The sequence below is a fragment of the Neospora caninum genome, chromosome II (assembly GCF_000208865.1).
Source record: "Neospora caninum Liverpool complete genome, chromosome II".
NCBI lineage: Eukaryota > Apicomplexa > Conoidasida > Eucoccidiorida > Sarcocystidae > Neospora > Neospora caninum.
This window is the reverse complement of record NC_018387.1, coordinates 1,863,867-1,881,215: the sequence shown is the minus strand read 5'-3', so window position 1 is coordinate 1,881,215 and position 17,349 is coordinate 1,863,867. Positions and strand designations below refer to the sequence as shown.

At 60.4% G+C, this 17,349-nt stretch overlaps 2 protein-coding genes across 2 annotated transcripts; one reads left to right on the top strand and one right to left on the bottom strand.

Moving 5' to 3' along the window:
- Nucleotides 1–1,080: 1,080 nt before the first annotated feature.
- Nucleotides 1,081–4,287, bottom strand: NCLIV_006610 (conserved hypothetical protein; the record flags this gene model as incomplete). The annotated part of the gene is made up of 5 exons (XM_003880172.1): nt 1,081–1,579; nt 1,785–2,296; nt 2,776–2,991; nt 3,395–3,703; nt 4,144–4,287. 5 exons carry the CDS (start codon nt 4,285–4,287, stop codon nt 1,081–1,083), a joined length of 1,680 nt encoding a protein of 559 aa, XP_003880221.1.
- A 4,213-nt stretch (nt 4,288–8,500) lies between these two features.
- NCLIV_006600 (conserved hypothetical protein) lies at nt 8,501–16,559 on the top strand (the record flags this gene model as incomplete). The annotated part of the gene is made up of 5 exons (XM_003880171.1): nt 8,501–11,658; nt 11,929–12,352; nt 12,736–12,856; nt 13,246–13,533; nt 14,056–16,559. 5 exons carry the CDS (start codon nt 8,501–8,503, stop codon nt 16,557–16,559), a joined length of 6,495 nt encoding a protein of 2,164 aa, XP_003880220.1.
- Between the last annotated feature and the right edge of the window lie 790 nt (nt 16,560–17,349).

The window sequence follows — 17,349 nt, the reverse complement described above, 5'->3', positions numbered from 1 at the left end:
GAAGTCGACAGCCGGTCCGTCGGTCAATGTGCGCCACAGCCGCCTTCACCGAGACCTAGTCTACCTGACTCGAGAGTGTCTCGGCCCTTTGAACACCTTTTCGGTCCACGTTAGCGAAGTTCGTGTGCAGTGTCGTTGCTGATTGCGCGAAAAATTCGCACCGTTATTGGTCAGTCACGACCGCGAGTTCGTAACACGAAACTCGACATGGGTTGCGAGTCGGTGCTGGAAGCTCAAGTGCCTTCCTGCCTCTATACAACTCAAAAGAGAACGCGTTCCGTGTGTCCTCCCACTTTCTCGCTGGGTTCTACAGGAGTCTCTCGTGGGGGAGGCAAGATCGCGGTAGTTCAGCAACTCTCTTTTTCCGAGCCTGTGGCCTCGCATTGACTGCATTGCGCCGCGCCGCGTGACTCGATCGCCAACGGGGGCGCCTTTGTGACTCGGGACAAAAAACGCGTTTCGTCCACACACGGTCGCAGTCTGCTGGGAATTGAACCCTAATGGTGGTGTGTTTCGGCCCAAACGTTTCCAGCGGCCGCGCCTGGCGGCACCCTGCGAGGCGCGCGCGTGCGTGAACAAGGAAACGTCACCACAAAGGCGCACGACACAACTCGCTGATTCGGAAAAACTGGACGGGGTACAGGAGAATCCGAGAAAACTCCGGCACGCGCCGTCACACAACAGACTCGGCTTCATCCTGTGTCTTCAGAATTCCCTTCAACTGCAGACTGAGCTCTGACGAACCGGCGACAGTCCCCTATGGGATTTGCCGGCGTCATCTCCGTTCAAATAAAACGCGCCAGCGAAAAGTTCCACGTGACAAGCGTGAACTCATGCAACCAAACAGACGCGCACCTGTCAACAGAGTCTCACGGCGCCAAAGACCCGCTGCCGGAACAGGTTGCTACATGACCCCAGGACTGGCTGTAGGACGCAGCGGCAAAACCTAACAAGCGCTTTTCTGGCGAGTGGGCGTTAACCTGTAAATACGCGGGGTAACGTGTCGTGAGTCTCAACTAAAATGGTCCCCCGCTGCTCATCAAACTAAAAAAAAGCATTTCCCCGATACCGAGCACCAGCCTACAAACTGGCGTCCCACCATAAATCGTCCACGGAGCTGCTGTCATTCATGGGCAGGAGCAAAGCGGTGTGTACGACGTGAGACAGCAGTGCGTGTTGTTTCTCCAGCAGCCAGCGTTGATCTTCAGAGGTCCGCATGATCCAAAGTTCTTTCAGAAACCTCTTCCTCTTGCTGTCCGACGCTTGGGACGCAGTTGCGCCGTCGTTCGACAGAAGCACTATGAAGCGTTTGATCCCTTTGCGGCGAGTCTCCTGGATCCCCTGCAGTTCCTCTGAAACAGCATCGCCGTTCCTGGTCGGTGCCTGACTTCGCTGTCTCCGCGCCGAAGGCGACGACTCAGTGCCCGTCTTGGAGGAGCCCAACAGCCGCCGGTTGCTGAACTGGAGAATCTTTAGCGTCAGCTCGTACGTCTCGGAAGGCGTGCTCGTCGTTCGGCAGATATCCTCCGTGGTCAACAGAGGACGAATCAACGGATCCCAGGGGCGCTCGCGCAAGACTCTGGACACACAGCAGCGCGCACAGCCCGACAGATTCGGCACTCTTTCCTTGAACCCTCCAGCGCTTCCCACGCCAAGCGTCACTCCCGCATCGCTGGCCGCGCGGCTGGATGCGCTGCGTCATTCCGGCGACCGCGTCCCCGCGTCTGAAACCGTCTGCGGCACCGGTTTTTCGCTTCGCAAATCTCGCCTGGCTTTCGGCTTACCGGTTCAGCGGGGCGTTGCTCAGAGGCACGTGCAGCGGTCGGTTTTGCAACGCTTCGGTTGTTCGGACTAGCTGCGCAGCCTTGGAGTCGGCCAGGCCGTCGTACACCCCCAGACTGCTCCGGGTCGACACGACCGGATCCCCGGCGAGGAGACCATAGGAAGCGACGGCGCCGAATTTGAAGAGCAGAGATCCAGAGGTACTTCCGCGCTTCGGATCGAAGGCGTAGTCGCGCTGCGCCTCCGCCGCTGCCACGTTGCAGAGAAGTCGGTCCGGGTCTTCGTGGAGAAACTCGACGAGGCCATCAGACAGGCCTTCCATCACGTACGACGCGACCTTGGTCAGCCACGTGCTCAGGGCGGAAACAACGCGAGAACGCAAACCCAGGTTGCGGCGGGGGCCGGCATGTGGAACGCCCATGAAGACCACGGACTTGAGCGCAAAGAGCTTCGAGTCGTTCAAGGTCCGGTGGAAGTCGACGAGCAGCTGGGACACGCCGCCCGCGCGATGCGTCTGAACGAGGCCAGGAGGGAAAAAAAAACAGGAAGGTCAGAGGGTCGGAAAGCGACGGCTCAACAGACGAGACCGGAAGCCGGGTACGCGAGGAATGCAAACGCACGCTCAGAACCTGGGACGGAGATAAAAAGCTCCGCAAAAACGGGATAGAACGCCCCGCCGAGCAAAACGGCGGGCATGACATCCTACGACGGCAGGCAGTCTCTATCCTCCGTTACGGATCTAGACCAGCAGCTGCGCCGGGGCAACACAAACATCGGAAAGATCCGCGCCACGCTGTTTCAAGCGTCTCGGCGGAGACCTCGAATGTCTCTGCGCGTGTCCGCTCTGTCTTTGGAAACGCTCGGACCGGACAGCGTCGTGTCGGCACACGTCTGAGAACGGGCTGCAGCCTAGCGAAGGGAAGTTGCCTAACTCTCCACAGCGCTTCATCTCAGTCAATTCGCGACGAAAACAGACTTTTCCTCGAAACTTACGGGTGTCCAGATCCGGTCGTCCATGGTCATGAGAGTCCTCACGATGAGGCCTCCGTGGGACACGGCGTGAATGTACACTCTGTAGAAGTTGCAGCTGTAGTCCATCGCCGCCTGTTCGAGAACACTCATCATTTGTTCACCCACGTCCACGGCATCTTCCCGAAGTGACTCATTCGAGACAGTCAGCTGGGGTGCCGCCACCACGACTTTGTCGACCTGACGTCCGAAACAGAGAAATCGCCTCTTCACAAAACCTCTTGCAAAAAGCTCGGGTGTGCGTGTGTGGCATCGAGCACCTCCTCCGATTCCACACGCTCTCTTCGATCGTCGTCGGGCCGTGGCCACGGGGCGTTTTCTTGTACTTCTCAAAACGCGAACTGCGCGACGCGAGCTCCGCAAACTCCCAACACACGCAATCGGTTCAGCCACCCTTTCTGCTGACGCCCGGCTTCCTGAAGTCGGGGCGGTCACGGGCCGAAGCTGAGATACGGGCGGGGACCACGTAAGGCCCTCGAAAAAGGAGACAGTTGCGCCACGCTTCACGCCGCCCCTCTTAGCCTCTCCTTTCGCGCGCGGACGTTTCGGGTAAGGGATTCAAAGCAGCTTTCCTTAGACTCACCTGGTCCTCGAGTTCAAAGCCCATTTTGTGATATTTCCACTGCCAAGCCCAGTCCCAGACGATCGGCTCGTCGCCCTGTCCGACCACGGCACTGGGCGTGGCCAGGCGCTTGCCGGGAATGAAGAAAAGGATCGCGCAGCGCCCGTTTTCCCGTTCCCGATTTCGCTTGGTTCGCGACGCGGATCTGTCTTCCCGCCGCTCTGCGCGGTAGATGTACGTCTTCCCGAACGGGTTGCTGAGCACGTGATGGAGGCCGTCTTCCTTCGAAACTCTGATCGTGGAGAGGTCAAAGGCTGGAACGAGCGTCATCTGCAACGGAAAGAAAGCACGCGAGGGGAGCGCAGAGTGGCTGCACTTGTGTCGCGAGTGCGTCATTCACGTAGGGGGGAAAGAAACGGAGGTGTTCGAAGCGAGACTCGTCAACCTGGCAGGTGGTGACGGTGGTGTCTGTGGAACTCACACAACTTTTCTTCTTTTTCCGTCCCCTGGGACCGCTGCCAGTGCGTCTCGCTTCATCGCGCAACATGAGAGTTCGTGGAGAGAGTGTCCCGACCCCGCGAAGCGGCAGATCCCTTGTCAGTTTCTGGGAGCGTCTTCGTGGGCGAAGCGATCGTGTGAGATGTGCCCCAGACAGTGGAAAGTCGCGGACCAAGGCTCTTTCTCTCTTGACACGCCGCGAGCCACAGAGAGAGCGACGCCGAGCGAAGCAGGCGCTCGTCGAGGCAGTGAGAAGCCGTCACGTCGCTTACTTTGGCGTTAACCGCGAAGACGGCGTCCTTCTCGGAGAAAAGGAAGGAAAGCGCGGCGACTGCAAGGCCGAGAAGGAGGCCGAGGCGTCGACGCCTCGCACAGAAGGCGGCCGCGCCGCGAGCCCGGCCGAGTTTCGGGTACATTTCGACGACTTTAGAAGACCATACCGCCCCGGCGCCGCGGAGTTCGTGTGGACGGCCCGAAAGGACAACGCTCGGACCGTTCGCGTCTGTGCAGAGATAAAAGCAACTGGCGTTCGGCAGTCTCTCGGGAGAGGAGAGAAAGCCCCCGCTGGCCGGAAGGCTCGGGTTTTCGGCGCGTTTCAGGCGAAGTCGCCGTTCAATCGACGTCTGAGACCGACCGGTGCTCCTCACAGACGGAACTTAAGCGGAACGTAATCGACATCAAGAACGGGGGGACACACGCGCCCCGGGAAAACGGGTTCTTTTGATGACACGCGGCAAGGCTTTCTCTCGGTGGCAAGATGCCCATCGGAGCTATACAGGAACGGGAACGTGGGGCTGTTCAGGGGGGACGCAGCTTTTACCGACAGAAAAATCCACACGGCGGGGTTCCTTCCGCCGCGCGTCACAAAACCTGGAAAAACGTGACGAGAGAAGAGAGGTCCGCGGCGACTCGAAAAAGGGGGGATTGTGCCTCCACGCGGTCGATCCAGCCCGAGGCAGAACAAACGGAGCGGAGGCTGGAGTCCAAAGGCAGTCTCCTGTTTCGTCTGCAGAAAAGGAAAACGGCGAGAATTCACGCCTTCACATGACGCCTCCCCGTCACGTGGACCCTACGGAGAAGCCCCCCAAACAAACTGTTGTTTTCCCGAGTGCAAACAAGACAGCTCCGCTGGCCGTCTCCTCACACGCCGTCAGGGCCGGAAAAAACAGCGGGCGATGTTTCTGTGCACGAGGCTGAGCGCGGTACACCCCCCTCTCCCCAACAGAGGGATCGAGGACGCGCTTTGACGCGCGGATGATGTGTCTCTCTGGGGGCCCAGTCTCGCTCTCGGTTCACGGAGCGGTCGTGTTTGGCGCCTCCGTGGGCGGAACGGGATTTTCCCCGGCGCGGGGGCGAGCCAGCTGTCCACCGACACACAGGTCGGTTTTGCCGCAGCAAGGAAGTTGCAGGCCTTCCACAGAAGGACGAGAAAGAGTCTTCGTTCCCACAAGGGAAAAAAAGGCGAGGAACTGAGGGCAGGAAACGAGACGCTCGGTGTAATTCCGGGTAGGCAAAATCTGCACTGCCGTTCCAGGGGCGCGCAGGCGTGTCGCGGAGCGCGAACGTTGCACAGTCTGCTGCAACCGTCTCGGGTGGCGTCTACATCGGAATGTACACTCCAAACTGTGGAAGTACAAATGACATCGGATTCCATTAGCCGGTCTGAAACGCCCATCTGTGTCACTGCGGGATGTAGACCCCTTTCCACGGAGATCCGGAGTGTATTGGCGTCACGCAAACCTGCATATAGAGGTAGCTGCCAAGCGTAGTCGACAAAAAGACGCTCGCCTGGGCGAGAAAATCCAGGCCCTGTGTGTGCCCCGTGGAGCACAGCGGACTGCAAATTCCCTGTAAGCAAAAGGAACGGATGACGGCGGCAAAACGCAAATGCTTTTTGGCACGCGCGGGGCGGTAGCAGGAAACGGGCACGGCGGACCAAAGTTCGCGGGGGGGGGGGGGGGTATGGTGTCACCGTTTCCTGTAGCCGAGAAAGTTCGAGGAAAGACCCTTCCTTAGGGGACAGTCGCTCGGAAAGACTCGCAGTGAGCTCGTCTTTCTGGATGTCAACTCCCGTCTCCGTAGTTCGGTCTTACCCGTTCCTTGAAAAGAAGCCGGCGTCGTTCCTCTGTTCGAGTTTCGAGAGTGTGAAAGAGACAGCTCTCCTGACGTTGCGAGGCCACGACCCGCCAGCAACTTCCGCGCTAAGACAGACTCTTTCCGAGAGAGGACGGTCAACTGACGAGAGAGAGAACCATCTTTTTCACACGCAAGTGGCGCCGGCTGTGCGACCAAAACACAAACTCTGTGTATCATCTTCCTCATGGTACGAGAGGAGCTTCCGTAGGCACCACGCGAACTGCTGTCGACGTCATACCTACAAGCCTGTTTCGGGGCGAGTAGCAAGTGAACGGCACGTGCTTGCGACCCGCTGACTCGGGACTCCTCCCTGAGTTGGTGCGCCGTGGTCCAGATTCCCTCAGTGGACCCAAGGTCGACTTGGGAATACCCGCAGTGTAGCTCTAGTGGAATCAGGAGAGAGGCGAGATCGAGGCGTGTAAGCTTCTAACTTCTCATCTCTCTGCTACTACTCTGCGGGTATCTTGGAGGCCTGGCCACTCGATGAAGCCTGGAGACCGCCGTCCCTTCTTACGAGTTCTTCACCCTTAAAGGAGTTGGGAGAACAAAGCGTCGCTATCCGCCTCAGTTGGAGCTGTCCTGGCGCTGTCGACGCTCATGTGGTGAAGTAACTCTATGGAGTCCCGGACGACCTCACTGGCGGTTGTTTCGTGCACCATAACTTGTGGATCCCACGCGCAAAAAACACAAGCTGTTTTTACCAGGAAAGAAGAGGGAAGTTCAGGGCTCGGGGACATCGGCAGACGTACAAAAGTTAGTGACGCCGTGCGTCCGTTTAATCTTTGGTAAATGGATCGTTTTGGGGGGACTGGCGGGAAGAAGCGATTTCCCATAGACTGGGAGGAGAAACGCGCGACTCGCCGAAGCAGCAGAGGCTTCACATGTGTGGTTGGAGTCGCGGTCTGACCCTCTCAAAGGGGGAAGTGAACAGCTCCCACGAGGCATTCAGGTAACGAAAAACCCCAAGGGATGAGACTGCACTTGGTGAATGCACTCATCTCCAGCGACGCAGTCAGGGTGGGCGACATGAGAAAGGACAATGCAAACCGCAGGTAGCTCTAGTCGTCGAGGAATGCGTCACTGCGTTCCAGTCTGGCCGTGTGAGGAAACTGGCGTCACAGCATTCTCGTCACCAGGAAACAAACAGCAAGTCGTCTTTCCCCGTCGTAGAGCGTTTCTGTGCGGGGCGGTTTCGAAGTACCCAGCCCCAGGGGATAGGAAACAGACACACTGGCAGGTTAGTGCGACTTCAACACTGTCCCGGACGTTCTGGAGCCCGTGCGTTCTTGTGTGATAGTGTAAAGACAGGAACCGTCGCTCTGTTGAGAATCGCCTCTAGAGGCAGCTGATGGCTGTAGAACGGGAGGACCGGCCTGACGCGACAGTCCGGACCCCGAGAGAAGCTCTGTGGATCCGTGATTCTTACCCCATGCATTTTGGACAGTGGTTTCTGGATTTTCCATGAACGAGCGCCACGCGCCACACAATGTGGGGCAGTTTGTCGTCCCGTAAGATCCAGGTGGACACCAAGAGCGCGCCGCTGAACGTTGGATCCTGTAAACCTCTCAGTTTGGCAGCAGGCGCGCTGTTCTCTTAGGTTACCAGTGTCCCGGTGGGCCGTGGAACTGGGAGAGCGTTTCAGACGTGTGAACGAACGAGGGAGGAATGACTCTTCCATCCCGCTGCGCTTGTGCAGGGGCGTTCGTAGACGGCGAACTGGATTTCCCAGGTTGCCACGCACCCAACCTTATGCTATCTGGTGCGATTGCGAGAGAAGGGCGGCCTTTCAAAAGTTTTCGCGCGGCTGTTTCAAGGCACAGTTCACGCAAAGATGCGTTAGAGCCGCCCTCCTCTGGCGAGGGCGGTCGCAGTGCACGAACCTAGCAGCTGCGTCCGTGACTCTGCAGTCCTGAGAGAGATAAAAATGCACATGAAATCTTTCTCTCTAGGTGTGTTGCGACTGAAAAGGCGTGGGCCGATCACTTTCCATGCTTTTTTCCCGATGCACAGACGCGCGAGCGCAAGCAGGAAAAATCGGCACCACCCAGAAAAAACCAACTGCATGTTTTCCCCGATTGCCCGGCTCAGCATGTGCCTGAGGAGGGCGTTTCTGCGGAAAAAAACTGGCCTTGCCTTTGCCTTGGGAAAGAAAGACCCAGTCTTCACCACTTCTGAAACGGTGGAGCTGGAGAGGCCAATTCTGTGTCTTCCCGCCGGCAAGGATGTCTGCGATTTCGTTCCGGCCTTTTCCTCGCGTCGTCTTGCCTCTCGTGCGACTAGCGAGTCTGAAAAAACGCACGCCCACAGCGTTCGTTTCCTCACGGAACTTCCGTTTCTTTTTCCGTCCCTTCCCCGCTCGACGTCCGCGACAGATATTTGGGGTCGATGCTCTGTGCTTTCCGCTGATCCCCGCCTTCTCACGGAGGGAATCTCCCTCTGACCGTTTCCGCAGCTGCACATGGTTTTTCCGAGAAAAATTTTCGTCCGTGCGTGATGGCAGATCCGCCGCTCCACCTTTCGTCAGGCTGTGGCGAACCCCCTCTCGTTCGTCCTGCCGCCGACGCGGGGGAGGCTGCCTCCCTGCCGAGTCTTCAGAAACCCGCAGCCGCGCAGCCCTCGGGGAAGGCTACCGCTGCACGGCTTTTCCAAAACACTCCTTCTCCCCTCGTCGGCCTTCCTCTCGGGCTGGGCAATCCGAGTGAAGCGGCGGGCGTAAACCTGTCTTATCTTCAGCAAGCGGCGCAGGGACCGGCGGCCTCTCTCTCTGGCGCGCCACGTCGCTCCGACCTTTCGTTTGCTGCGCCGTCGCGGGTAAAGCAGGGATCTGTCGAGAGCAAGGAAAACACCGGACCTGCACATGCCGAAAGCCGGCTGCCTCCTGGGGCCCGCGTGGGCGGGGCCGACGCGCAGGCAGGCTTGCGTCTCGCCAGTCAGAATGCACGGTCTCAGGCGCTGGAACCCGGGGCTCTGTTTCGTACGCCCCATACACCCGGAACACCTCTTCACAACGGCCTGCAGCTGATGCCGCCGCAGTCGCTGCACGAACGGTCTGCAGGCGCGGACAGCGCAGACGCCGCAGGGACGATCACTTCTGCTTCAACCGCCTCCCTTCCAAACCGCGGGCTGGCTGCGGGCTCTGCGCCGTATGCTCCCGGCGGTGGAGCCCACGCCGCAGGCGCTGCGGCCCAGGAAGGCCCGCACACGTCCAAACAGTTTCCGCCTGCGAACCGCCTTTCCTCGCCTTCTCCCCTTCCAGAGGCTTCGTCGCTGACCACTCTCCCTACAGGGAAACTGCTCGTGCCTTCGTCCGGAGACTCAACTGGCGTCCCTGCGGCGCCGCCCCTAGCTCGCTTTCCCACGGGACACCCGCGACTCGGCAATGGACACTCGCCCGAAGGCCAAGGGAGGACAGACAGGCCTCTCCCGCTGCAGCCGCCGGCTTCCAGCCCGGCTCTGGGCGCGTCCGCGCCGAATCGACTGACGCATGCGCACTCTACGAATTCTGGAACTTTGCTGAACGCCCGACCTGCGGCGGCAGTCACACCGGTTTCAGGCGCCTCCGGGGCGCTGGATCTGCTAGCTGTCTTCTCCGCAGGAAGCTCGGGAAATGCGTGCGTTGCAGGGGGCCAGCAGTTGGGATCTTTGCGCGTCCCAGTGCATGCCGGGCCTCTGTCGGTCTCTGCTCTATCGGCCACCAACGCGCTGCCGTCTGGCGCCTCTTTGTCCTTGGCCGCCTCGTCAGCCCAGAGTCGAGTCGCGCCGAGAGTTTGCTCAGATGCTGCGAAGCAGGAACCGCCTGTCTCTGCCCCGGTTGTCAATTCTCCCTCTGCCGGGGCTCCGGCGAGGGACAGCTCGCAAGAACACTCCCTCGACAGTGGAGACCAGGTTCCGGGTGTCTCTCCACTGCCTTCCAGATGTCTCTCCTCCCCGTTCGCGGCGGCCAAGGCCAGGCCTCTCCCTGCGGCAGGCTCTCCTGGTGGCCCGACCCCGAGTACCCTGTTGTCTCCTTCCTCAGCCGTCGTGGCGGCGAAGCGAAAAGTGCTGCCGTCGGGAGGCCAGGCGACGCCTCCCTTGCCAAACTGCGTTGCCGGCGCGGGCCCACCCGCGCCGAAAGCGAGCGGTCCAGCGCGGTGTCCTGTGGGGACTTCCAGCGGCGTCGCCAGTGCGCTGAGTTCGCCCGCCTCGGCCGGCGGTGCCGAGACTCCTCGAGGATCTCAGGGCCCTCGCCGTTTGCCGGGAGGCCTTAACGCGGCTCTGGCGACGCGGAAGGACGCGCCAGGCACACCTGGACACCCGGTGGGTTTGGCTCGCGTCCATGCGCCCCACGGGCCGTCCCAAGCTGTGAAAGTGCTCAGCCGCAGCGAGTGCTCCTCGCCCCACGTCCTTCTCTCCTCGACGCCGTCTCCTCCAGGGTCTCCCAGTCTCCGTCTCCAGCGCTCGGGGATCCCGGCTGCAAAGGCCCGCCAGCGGTCGACTTCGGTGGGTGGCGGCACGCAGTCCTCGGCGGCCGTTCTGGCCGCAGCTGCGAGTCGCCTGGCGCATCTGTCGGGGAAGGCTTCGTCTCCGACTGCGGTCTCCGGTCTCGGACCCACGCGTCTCCCTTCCTCCCCGACCAGCGTGGCCGGCTTGGGCTCGCTCCTGTCGCCCGGCGCAGGAAGCCCGCTCGCGGTCGGAGGGTCTCCGCTGTTCGGGCGCGGACTTGGAGCTCAACCGACTGACGCAGCCTCGCGCGCGGCAGCCGTCGTTGCCGCCGCCGCTGCGGCTGCAGCGGCGGGGTACTCGTCCCTCGCGGCAGCCACGTCTTCAGGGCTCTCTTCCTGCGCAGTCTTGAAGGCTTCGTCGACGCGTCCTGGGAACGCGCCGTCGCCGCGCGCGCGAGGTCACCCGCCTGCAGACTCGCCGTCGTCAGGCGCTGCCGGGGCCCGGAGGCCCGCGCCTGCTGGCAAGGCTGGCCCGACGATTCCAGGGAGGAGTTCCGCGTCTCCGGACACGCGCCGCGAGAGTCTCGGCGGGGACGGCGCGTCCAAGCCGGGGCCAAATGCAGCGGCCGGACGAGAGGAGACAAAGAGCACGCCAAAAGAGAAAGAGTCAGAGGGGGACACATCGGCAGGCAGACGGGTCTCCTCGGGCGGGGGGAACAGCCCTCCGAGGCAATCCGGGAAACCGGGGGACGAGGCACAGGCTTCCGAGAAGACCGCGTCCGATCGGCTGCAGATTTTGGCGTCGCTCTTTCCTCGATCGGAGACGACACTCGACTCGAGTTGCAAGTCTCCGCGATCGGGGTCGGTGTCCAGCGCTGTCGGAACGTCACCAGAAGGGTCCGCAGCGCATGCACCGGGTCCCCCTGCGAGTGAAGATTCTGAAGACGCGTACCTGCGGGCGTTCTGGAAACACGAACTGGGCATCTCCAAGGTCCCGCGGTTCCTCGATGACAATCCTCGCGGAGAAGGCTGGTTCGTTGTCGCCAGCGCCCTCCCAGCATGCGTGTCGCGACAAGAACTTCTTCGCGAGAAAGTCCGCGCGCACTTGGCTCCACAACTCGAAGCGGCCATGGGGCAGACGCAGGCGCCGCCTCGTGGCTTCAGAGAGACGATCTTGGGGGCGATGAATCCCCTCTGCGCGGGGCGCCTTGACCGTCCCCGCACCGACAGGTCAGTCCACCAGAAAATGCGTGTAAAGGGAAGGAAAACGGGGCGGAAAAAGGAGGGGAGTTCATCTAGGAAAGGCAGCAGAAGATTTATACCGCGAGGGGGTGAGGAAAAACAACAAGGGACAGGGACGAAGGAGAGAGCGACAAAAACAGAAGCCGGGGCGAGGTGAAGCCGAGAAAAACACGACTGCCGCCGTGGAACGTGTCGGCGCTTACGCAGGTTTTGAGCTTTTTATGGAAACCGGGCGTGTTTCCCGTGCTGTTTTCTCAGAGAGGGACGGAGAGTCTCGGGCGCCTCGTCTCCCTCCCACACGCTTCCTTCGGATGCACTTTCTTCTCGGCCGCCGTCGCCGGCGAGGGACGGTGCCTCGGCGAACGGCCGCGGCTCTCTGCGTCAGCTGCCGGCGGAGGAACGCAGCGAGAGAGACAGCAGCAAGCGGCCGGGGGACGAAGGCCCGGGAGAGACAGGAGCCGAAGGCCGGAGCGAGGCAGACGGTTCCGGCGAGGAGCCTACGCCCCCCTTCAAAAAAAGAAGAACAGAGGAAGACTTCTTTTCCGCGGGCGCAAACACGGGCGTCACGCCGCCGGACGATCTGCTTCATGTTCTTCCTCGCCTATCCAGTGCGGAGCGACGGCGGATGCGACAAATGGAACGTCCGTCTCTCTCCAAGGCACAAAGAGAGAAAGTCACGCAGGTACGCTTAAACGGAGAGAAACAGTCTCTGACGTGGAGACACTCCTCACGAGCGGGCGTCTGGGTCCCCGCGTTTGTCGTGCGTGCGTCGCCATCTCGGTGCCTCCGGAAAGATTCGCTCCACCTGTCAGTGCCTGCAGTGTGAAGACGGACTCCCTCCTTTGCGGGCTTCCTCACAGGGCGCGTTTTTGCACACGCACAGATCCGTCGATCTTCGCGGAGCCGGAGCGGCGGGCGAATGCCCCCGGTGAATCGGCGCATGCTCGACAGACGCGTTTCTGCAGAGAACCCCGCGATGGAGAGGTTTTCGGGATTTCCGCTTTTTGGCGGGGAGACATGCACGCGGTTTTGGTGTGTTCTTCTCTGGCGCTTCTTTGCTTCCAGCATCTTTGCGCGTCAGCGAGAAACCTCTTCCAGTGCGTCCAAGAAATGCAAATGCTCGGAGCCCTACCGCGAGCAATTGCCGCCGCGCCGGAGGCGCCTCCAAACGGACTGACCGACTCCCGTAAGAACGTGAAACACTTTTTTTACTTTTTCAGAGACGCCTGCATAAATCTGTGCAGTTTCGCATGTTCAGATACACACTGAATTCTACAAATATATATATATATATATATGCATATATACATATATACATATGCCTATATGCTCTGGGTTCCGCTCGTGTGTGACATTACACCCCGGTGGCGAGAGCTCTCCTTCTAAACTCTGTAGTTGAGTGTTTGTACGGAGCGAGGCACACTCTGTGTCCTCTGTGTGGATCCAATGTGAATGTCAGCGAAGTGCACGCACTTTTTTTGTGCGTAGACATTTGCCAGGATGGAGCCGCGCACCCACCCAGCCTCCAACTCTCGCGTTCGAGTACGGCTGATCCACTTCTCTTTTTCCCCGCAGGAAGCGCAGCACTGGAGGAACTCAGAAAGGCCATGCTCGACCTTCCACCGTCAGCTCTCTGCACGGGGTTGCATGCGCCAGAATCTTTTCCTTCCTCGTCTTCGTCTCTGCGACATGCGTCTCGCCTGTCTTCTGCTCCGAGCTGTGGGAGAGACAAGGGTGACAGCGGCGACGAACGGGCAGGGAGCGCCGAGGAAGACGACTCAGAGAGGCGCGACATCTTCTTCCACCTAGGAAAGGACAGTCCTGCTGGTTCGGCCTCGGGGCCTCTCTCTCGAGGTTTGCCAGGTGCGTGCACACGTCTGAGATCTCCAGGGTTTTCCAGTCTGCTGGATGCTTTTGAGAGGGTCTCCTCTTCCGTAGATGTTTCTCTGTCTCTGCCAGTGCAGTGGCGGCTAGGGACAGATGGCCTGGGACGCACTCTCCTTGCGCATGCACAGGTCCTCTCACCGAGTGGCGACTCCACCCTGGCTTTGCTGCCTTCTTGTCAGATCACGGAAATGTCTCTCCATGTAGAAACATTTTCAGAAACGCGTGTGAATCTGCAAAACACACATTTCCGCGCGGCCTCGTCGCTCAGCCCAGATTCTTCGGACACACGCATGAATCTTCGTGTTACCCATGCGCATGCATTTATGTGTTTCTCTCTGCCTGGATGTATCTGTAAGGTGTGCGTGGATTTCTTTGCACAGCTGGATCGACAGATCCGCACGCAATAAGGAGTGTCGCGCAGAATTGCTGCACTCGAAGCTGACGCGTGCGTTTCGCATCAAGTTTTTTTCCACTTTTGTCCTGCTCGCTGGCGTGCAGGCCAAGACTCTGCGGCGCCCCCAGGCGGGACTGGCTCTGCGGGGCCGGCTTTCCCCAGCAGACGATCCGGACAGGAGCCATCAGGACCCGAAGTCGCCTCTTCGAGTCTTTCAGCTGTCTCCGATTCGCTTCCGGAGGCGCCGGCTGAGGGCCCTCTAGCCGCTTCGTCCTCGACTCTCGATGTCTTTCTGTTGGCGGATGAAGACATGGATGTCTGGTCCGAGGAGGAAGGCGAGGCGTGTGCGGATGCCTTTCCGTTTGGACCAGCAGACCCGTATTCCGTCTTGTATTCGGCGCCCCACGATGCTTCCCCGTCCCGTCCGCCGTGGGCAGATCTCGCAAACGCGTTTTCGGCTTTCGCGTCAGTCTCGCTTCCCTCGCGGGTTCCGGGAGACGGCGCATGCAGTTCGATTTCGCACCAGGGGGGTTCTTTTCCTTCGTTTTCTGTCCCGCGAACGCTCCACCAAGCCTTTCAGGAGGAGCGGGCGGCGTTGCCGTGGCGCGTGCCGCCTGATCTGAATGAAGAGGAGTCGGCGGCGTGGCTGAGAGGAGCGATACGCGACCAGAAAGTGCGCGAGACGGAATTCCGGAATTTCCGCCTCTTCCAGCTCGAGCGAAAGGCGCTTGGAGTCCCTGGCGTGCCCTTCTTGGGGCCCTCGCGCGGTCGAGGGGGAGAGACCCCGGCGACAGGGGACTCTCGCGGTCTCAGGCTGCTTTCGTTGACGGAGGAAGAAGAAGAGGAACTTCGGTGGCTTCGCGAGGAGCGGAGACGCCAGTGGGAAAAGGCGGAGAGTTCGAAGCGGCTTTTGCGGCCTGTGCTGTGTGCGAAGGACCTGAAAGATCAGAAGCGCGCGCAAACACGACTGCGCAAACTGTCTGAGAAACTGGCTGACAGGGAACGTCGCCGAAGCGAGGACGTTCGACGTCTTCGAGAGCTTCGCGAGGCAGAGATCAAACGTTGCGAGGAAAGAAAGATCCACGCCGCACAGGAAGAGAAAGAGAGAGACGCCATGCAAGCCGAAGACGACCGCGCACGCGAACGGGAGGGCTGCGCTCGCAGGGAGAGAGAAGGAACGACCGAGGAAAAGGGTGGAGAACTCCGCGACGTGCACCGTAGCGAAGAGACAGGAGTTCCCGGCTGTGTGGCGCAAAAAAGAACGGCCTGCAGCCGCGAGGAATCCACTTTGCCGGGGGGTTCTGGCGAGCATGCAGGGTGGACGATCCCCACTCCGGGTCCATTGCCTTCAGCTGGTTTTCCCTCTCCGCAGAGAAGCGCCGAGGAAGCGTCTCCGAGCGGAGCGCCTGCAGAGTCCGTATCTGTGGCCAAGCGGCCGGGGCTTGGTGAACCGGGGCATGGACCGTCTTCCACCGGTCTCGCTGTGACGCCCGACACGCCTCAGAAGCCAGTGGAGGAAGTTGCCTCCCCTTTATCCAGAGGGAACGCGACGGGGGAGGTGAATGGGGAATCTCAGGTGCCGGGGGCCGCGCCTGGAGCTAAGGAGATGCCGCGTCTGAACGTGAGTAGGTCGGTCTCCGGGCTGCAGCCTGCGAAGGGAGAGGCGGCTGCAACCGGCGGAGAAAGCCTTTTTTCTGTTGCTTCCGCAGAGGCTGCCACCAGGGATGGTGCAGGCGACGGCGAGAACGGAGATGACAAGACTTTGCGGAGACTTGCAGCGCCCCTCGGCTCCGACGGGTCCTTGAGGCCTGGAGACGAGAAAGACGCTCCGCGCCCCGTGGCGCATGCAGGATGCGGCACTTCCGACAGCGACCGGCTGGCGTGTGCCGAAAGGTTAGCCAGTTCGGCTGGAGAGGGAGGGCCTCCTGCTTTTACCCCGCCAGTGCCTGGCGAAGTGGCGTCCGGAGGAATGCAGACGGGTGACGCGGAAGACGCTCGTGTATACAGGGGTCGAGAAGGAAAAGAAAACGAAATGAAGGCTGCATGCGGCCCCCCGCGGGCCCAGCCGCCCTCAGGGGCTCTTGGCGGAGACCAACCAGGCCTACGGCCGCGTTTGGAGGGTGGAGAGGGCGAGGGTCAACTGAACGCGCGTCGCGAGGGGGGTCAAGGCGGAACGGTCCAAGAGTGCGCCGCCGACAAGAGGGTTCACGTAGAGAGCCAAGTTCCAAGTGGAGTCCACGTGCTGCATGCACTGCAGGAGGGTCCAGAAAGTGCGAAGTGCCAACCAGTTCAGCACCAGTTGCAACAGAGACAGCTTCAGCAGTTGCTTCAATTCCAGCAAACCCCAAGGCCCGCAGCCCTGGCAGCCGGAGCCGAGGGGACGCATGCGCTGGCGCCCGCCGTGGCGAATGCGAGGTATCGAGAGGGCTCCCCGCCTCCTCAAGTCTCACAGGCCAGGGAGCGCCAACGTGCAACGGTCCAACTGCCCGCGCAAGGCATGCAGCAGCCTCACCTCCAAGCTCTCTTGGAGCGGAAGCAGCAGCTGTTGCGACAGCAGATTCTTCAGAACGTCCTCGCCCAGCAACAGCAACAGCCCCGGCCGCGGTGACTGGCAGAAAGAGAGAAATAGAGAACTTGAATTGCCACGTCGGCCGGGAGCAGCGCAGCGCGCGCGCGGGCCGGAGGGATCCGATGCGGCCTGGAACGGATGACCCAACACGAGAATCGCGAGGGTGGAAAGAGCCCTAAAGCCCTGACTCTACAAGGGGAAGGGGATCGCACACATAGGAAAAATACGGAACGCGGGACATGCGGCGTTTTCATGCTGCGCCGCCGCAGGAGACACGAGGGCAATGACGGGAGGGGAGAGGTTTCCCTTCTGTGTACGTTGGCACGGCTCGGCAGCTGGATCGACGCTGAGTAGGCGAGAATCGCGGATCCTCGAAGCTTCTCCGGCAGCTCGAGGAAGAAATTGATTTTTGAGTGGCGCGGGCGGATGTATTGCGCGAAGGGGAACGGTGTGTGAGGGAAGAGGAAGCATCGACCTACAGACGTTTGGGAACATCTGCGAACAGACGGGTCTGTGTCGCTCAGCTACGGTGTATGTATGGGTGCCAGAAACGGTGTTGTTTTGTTTGTGAGGCAAGGCCGAAAGTTTGTTGCTGTCCACGAACTGAGACAGCACCTTTTGTTTGTGTCTGGAAAGAGATGCTGGAGGATGCTGTGAAGCAGTCGTCTATTTCGGTTACTATCCGTGACTTACGAGTGCCCCGCTCTCTTCGAAAATCCTGTGTCCGCTTTCAGCTCTGTTTCTCATCGTTTCCGTGGAGCCGTCGAGGCGACAAAAACTGACGGGAAAATAATGCGGCACCTACCAAAACGGCAGCGGCACGTCGTGG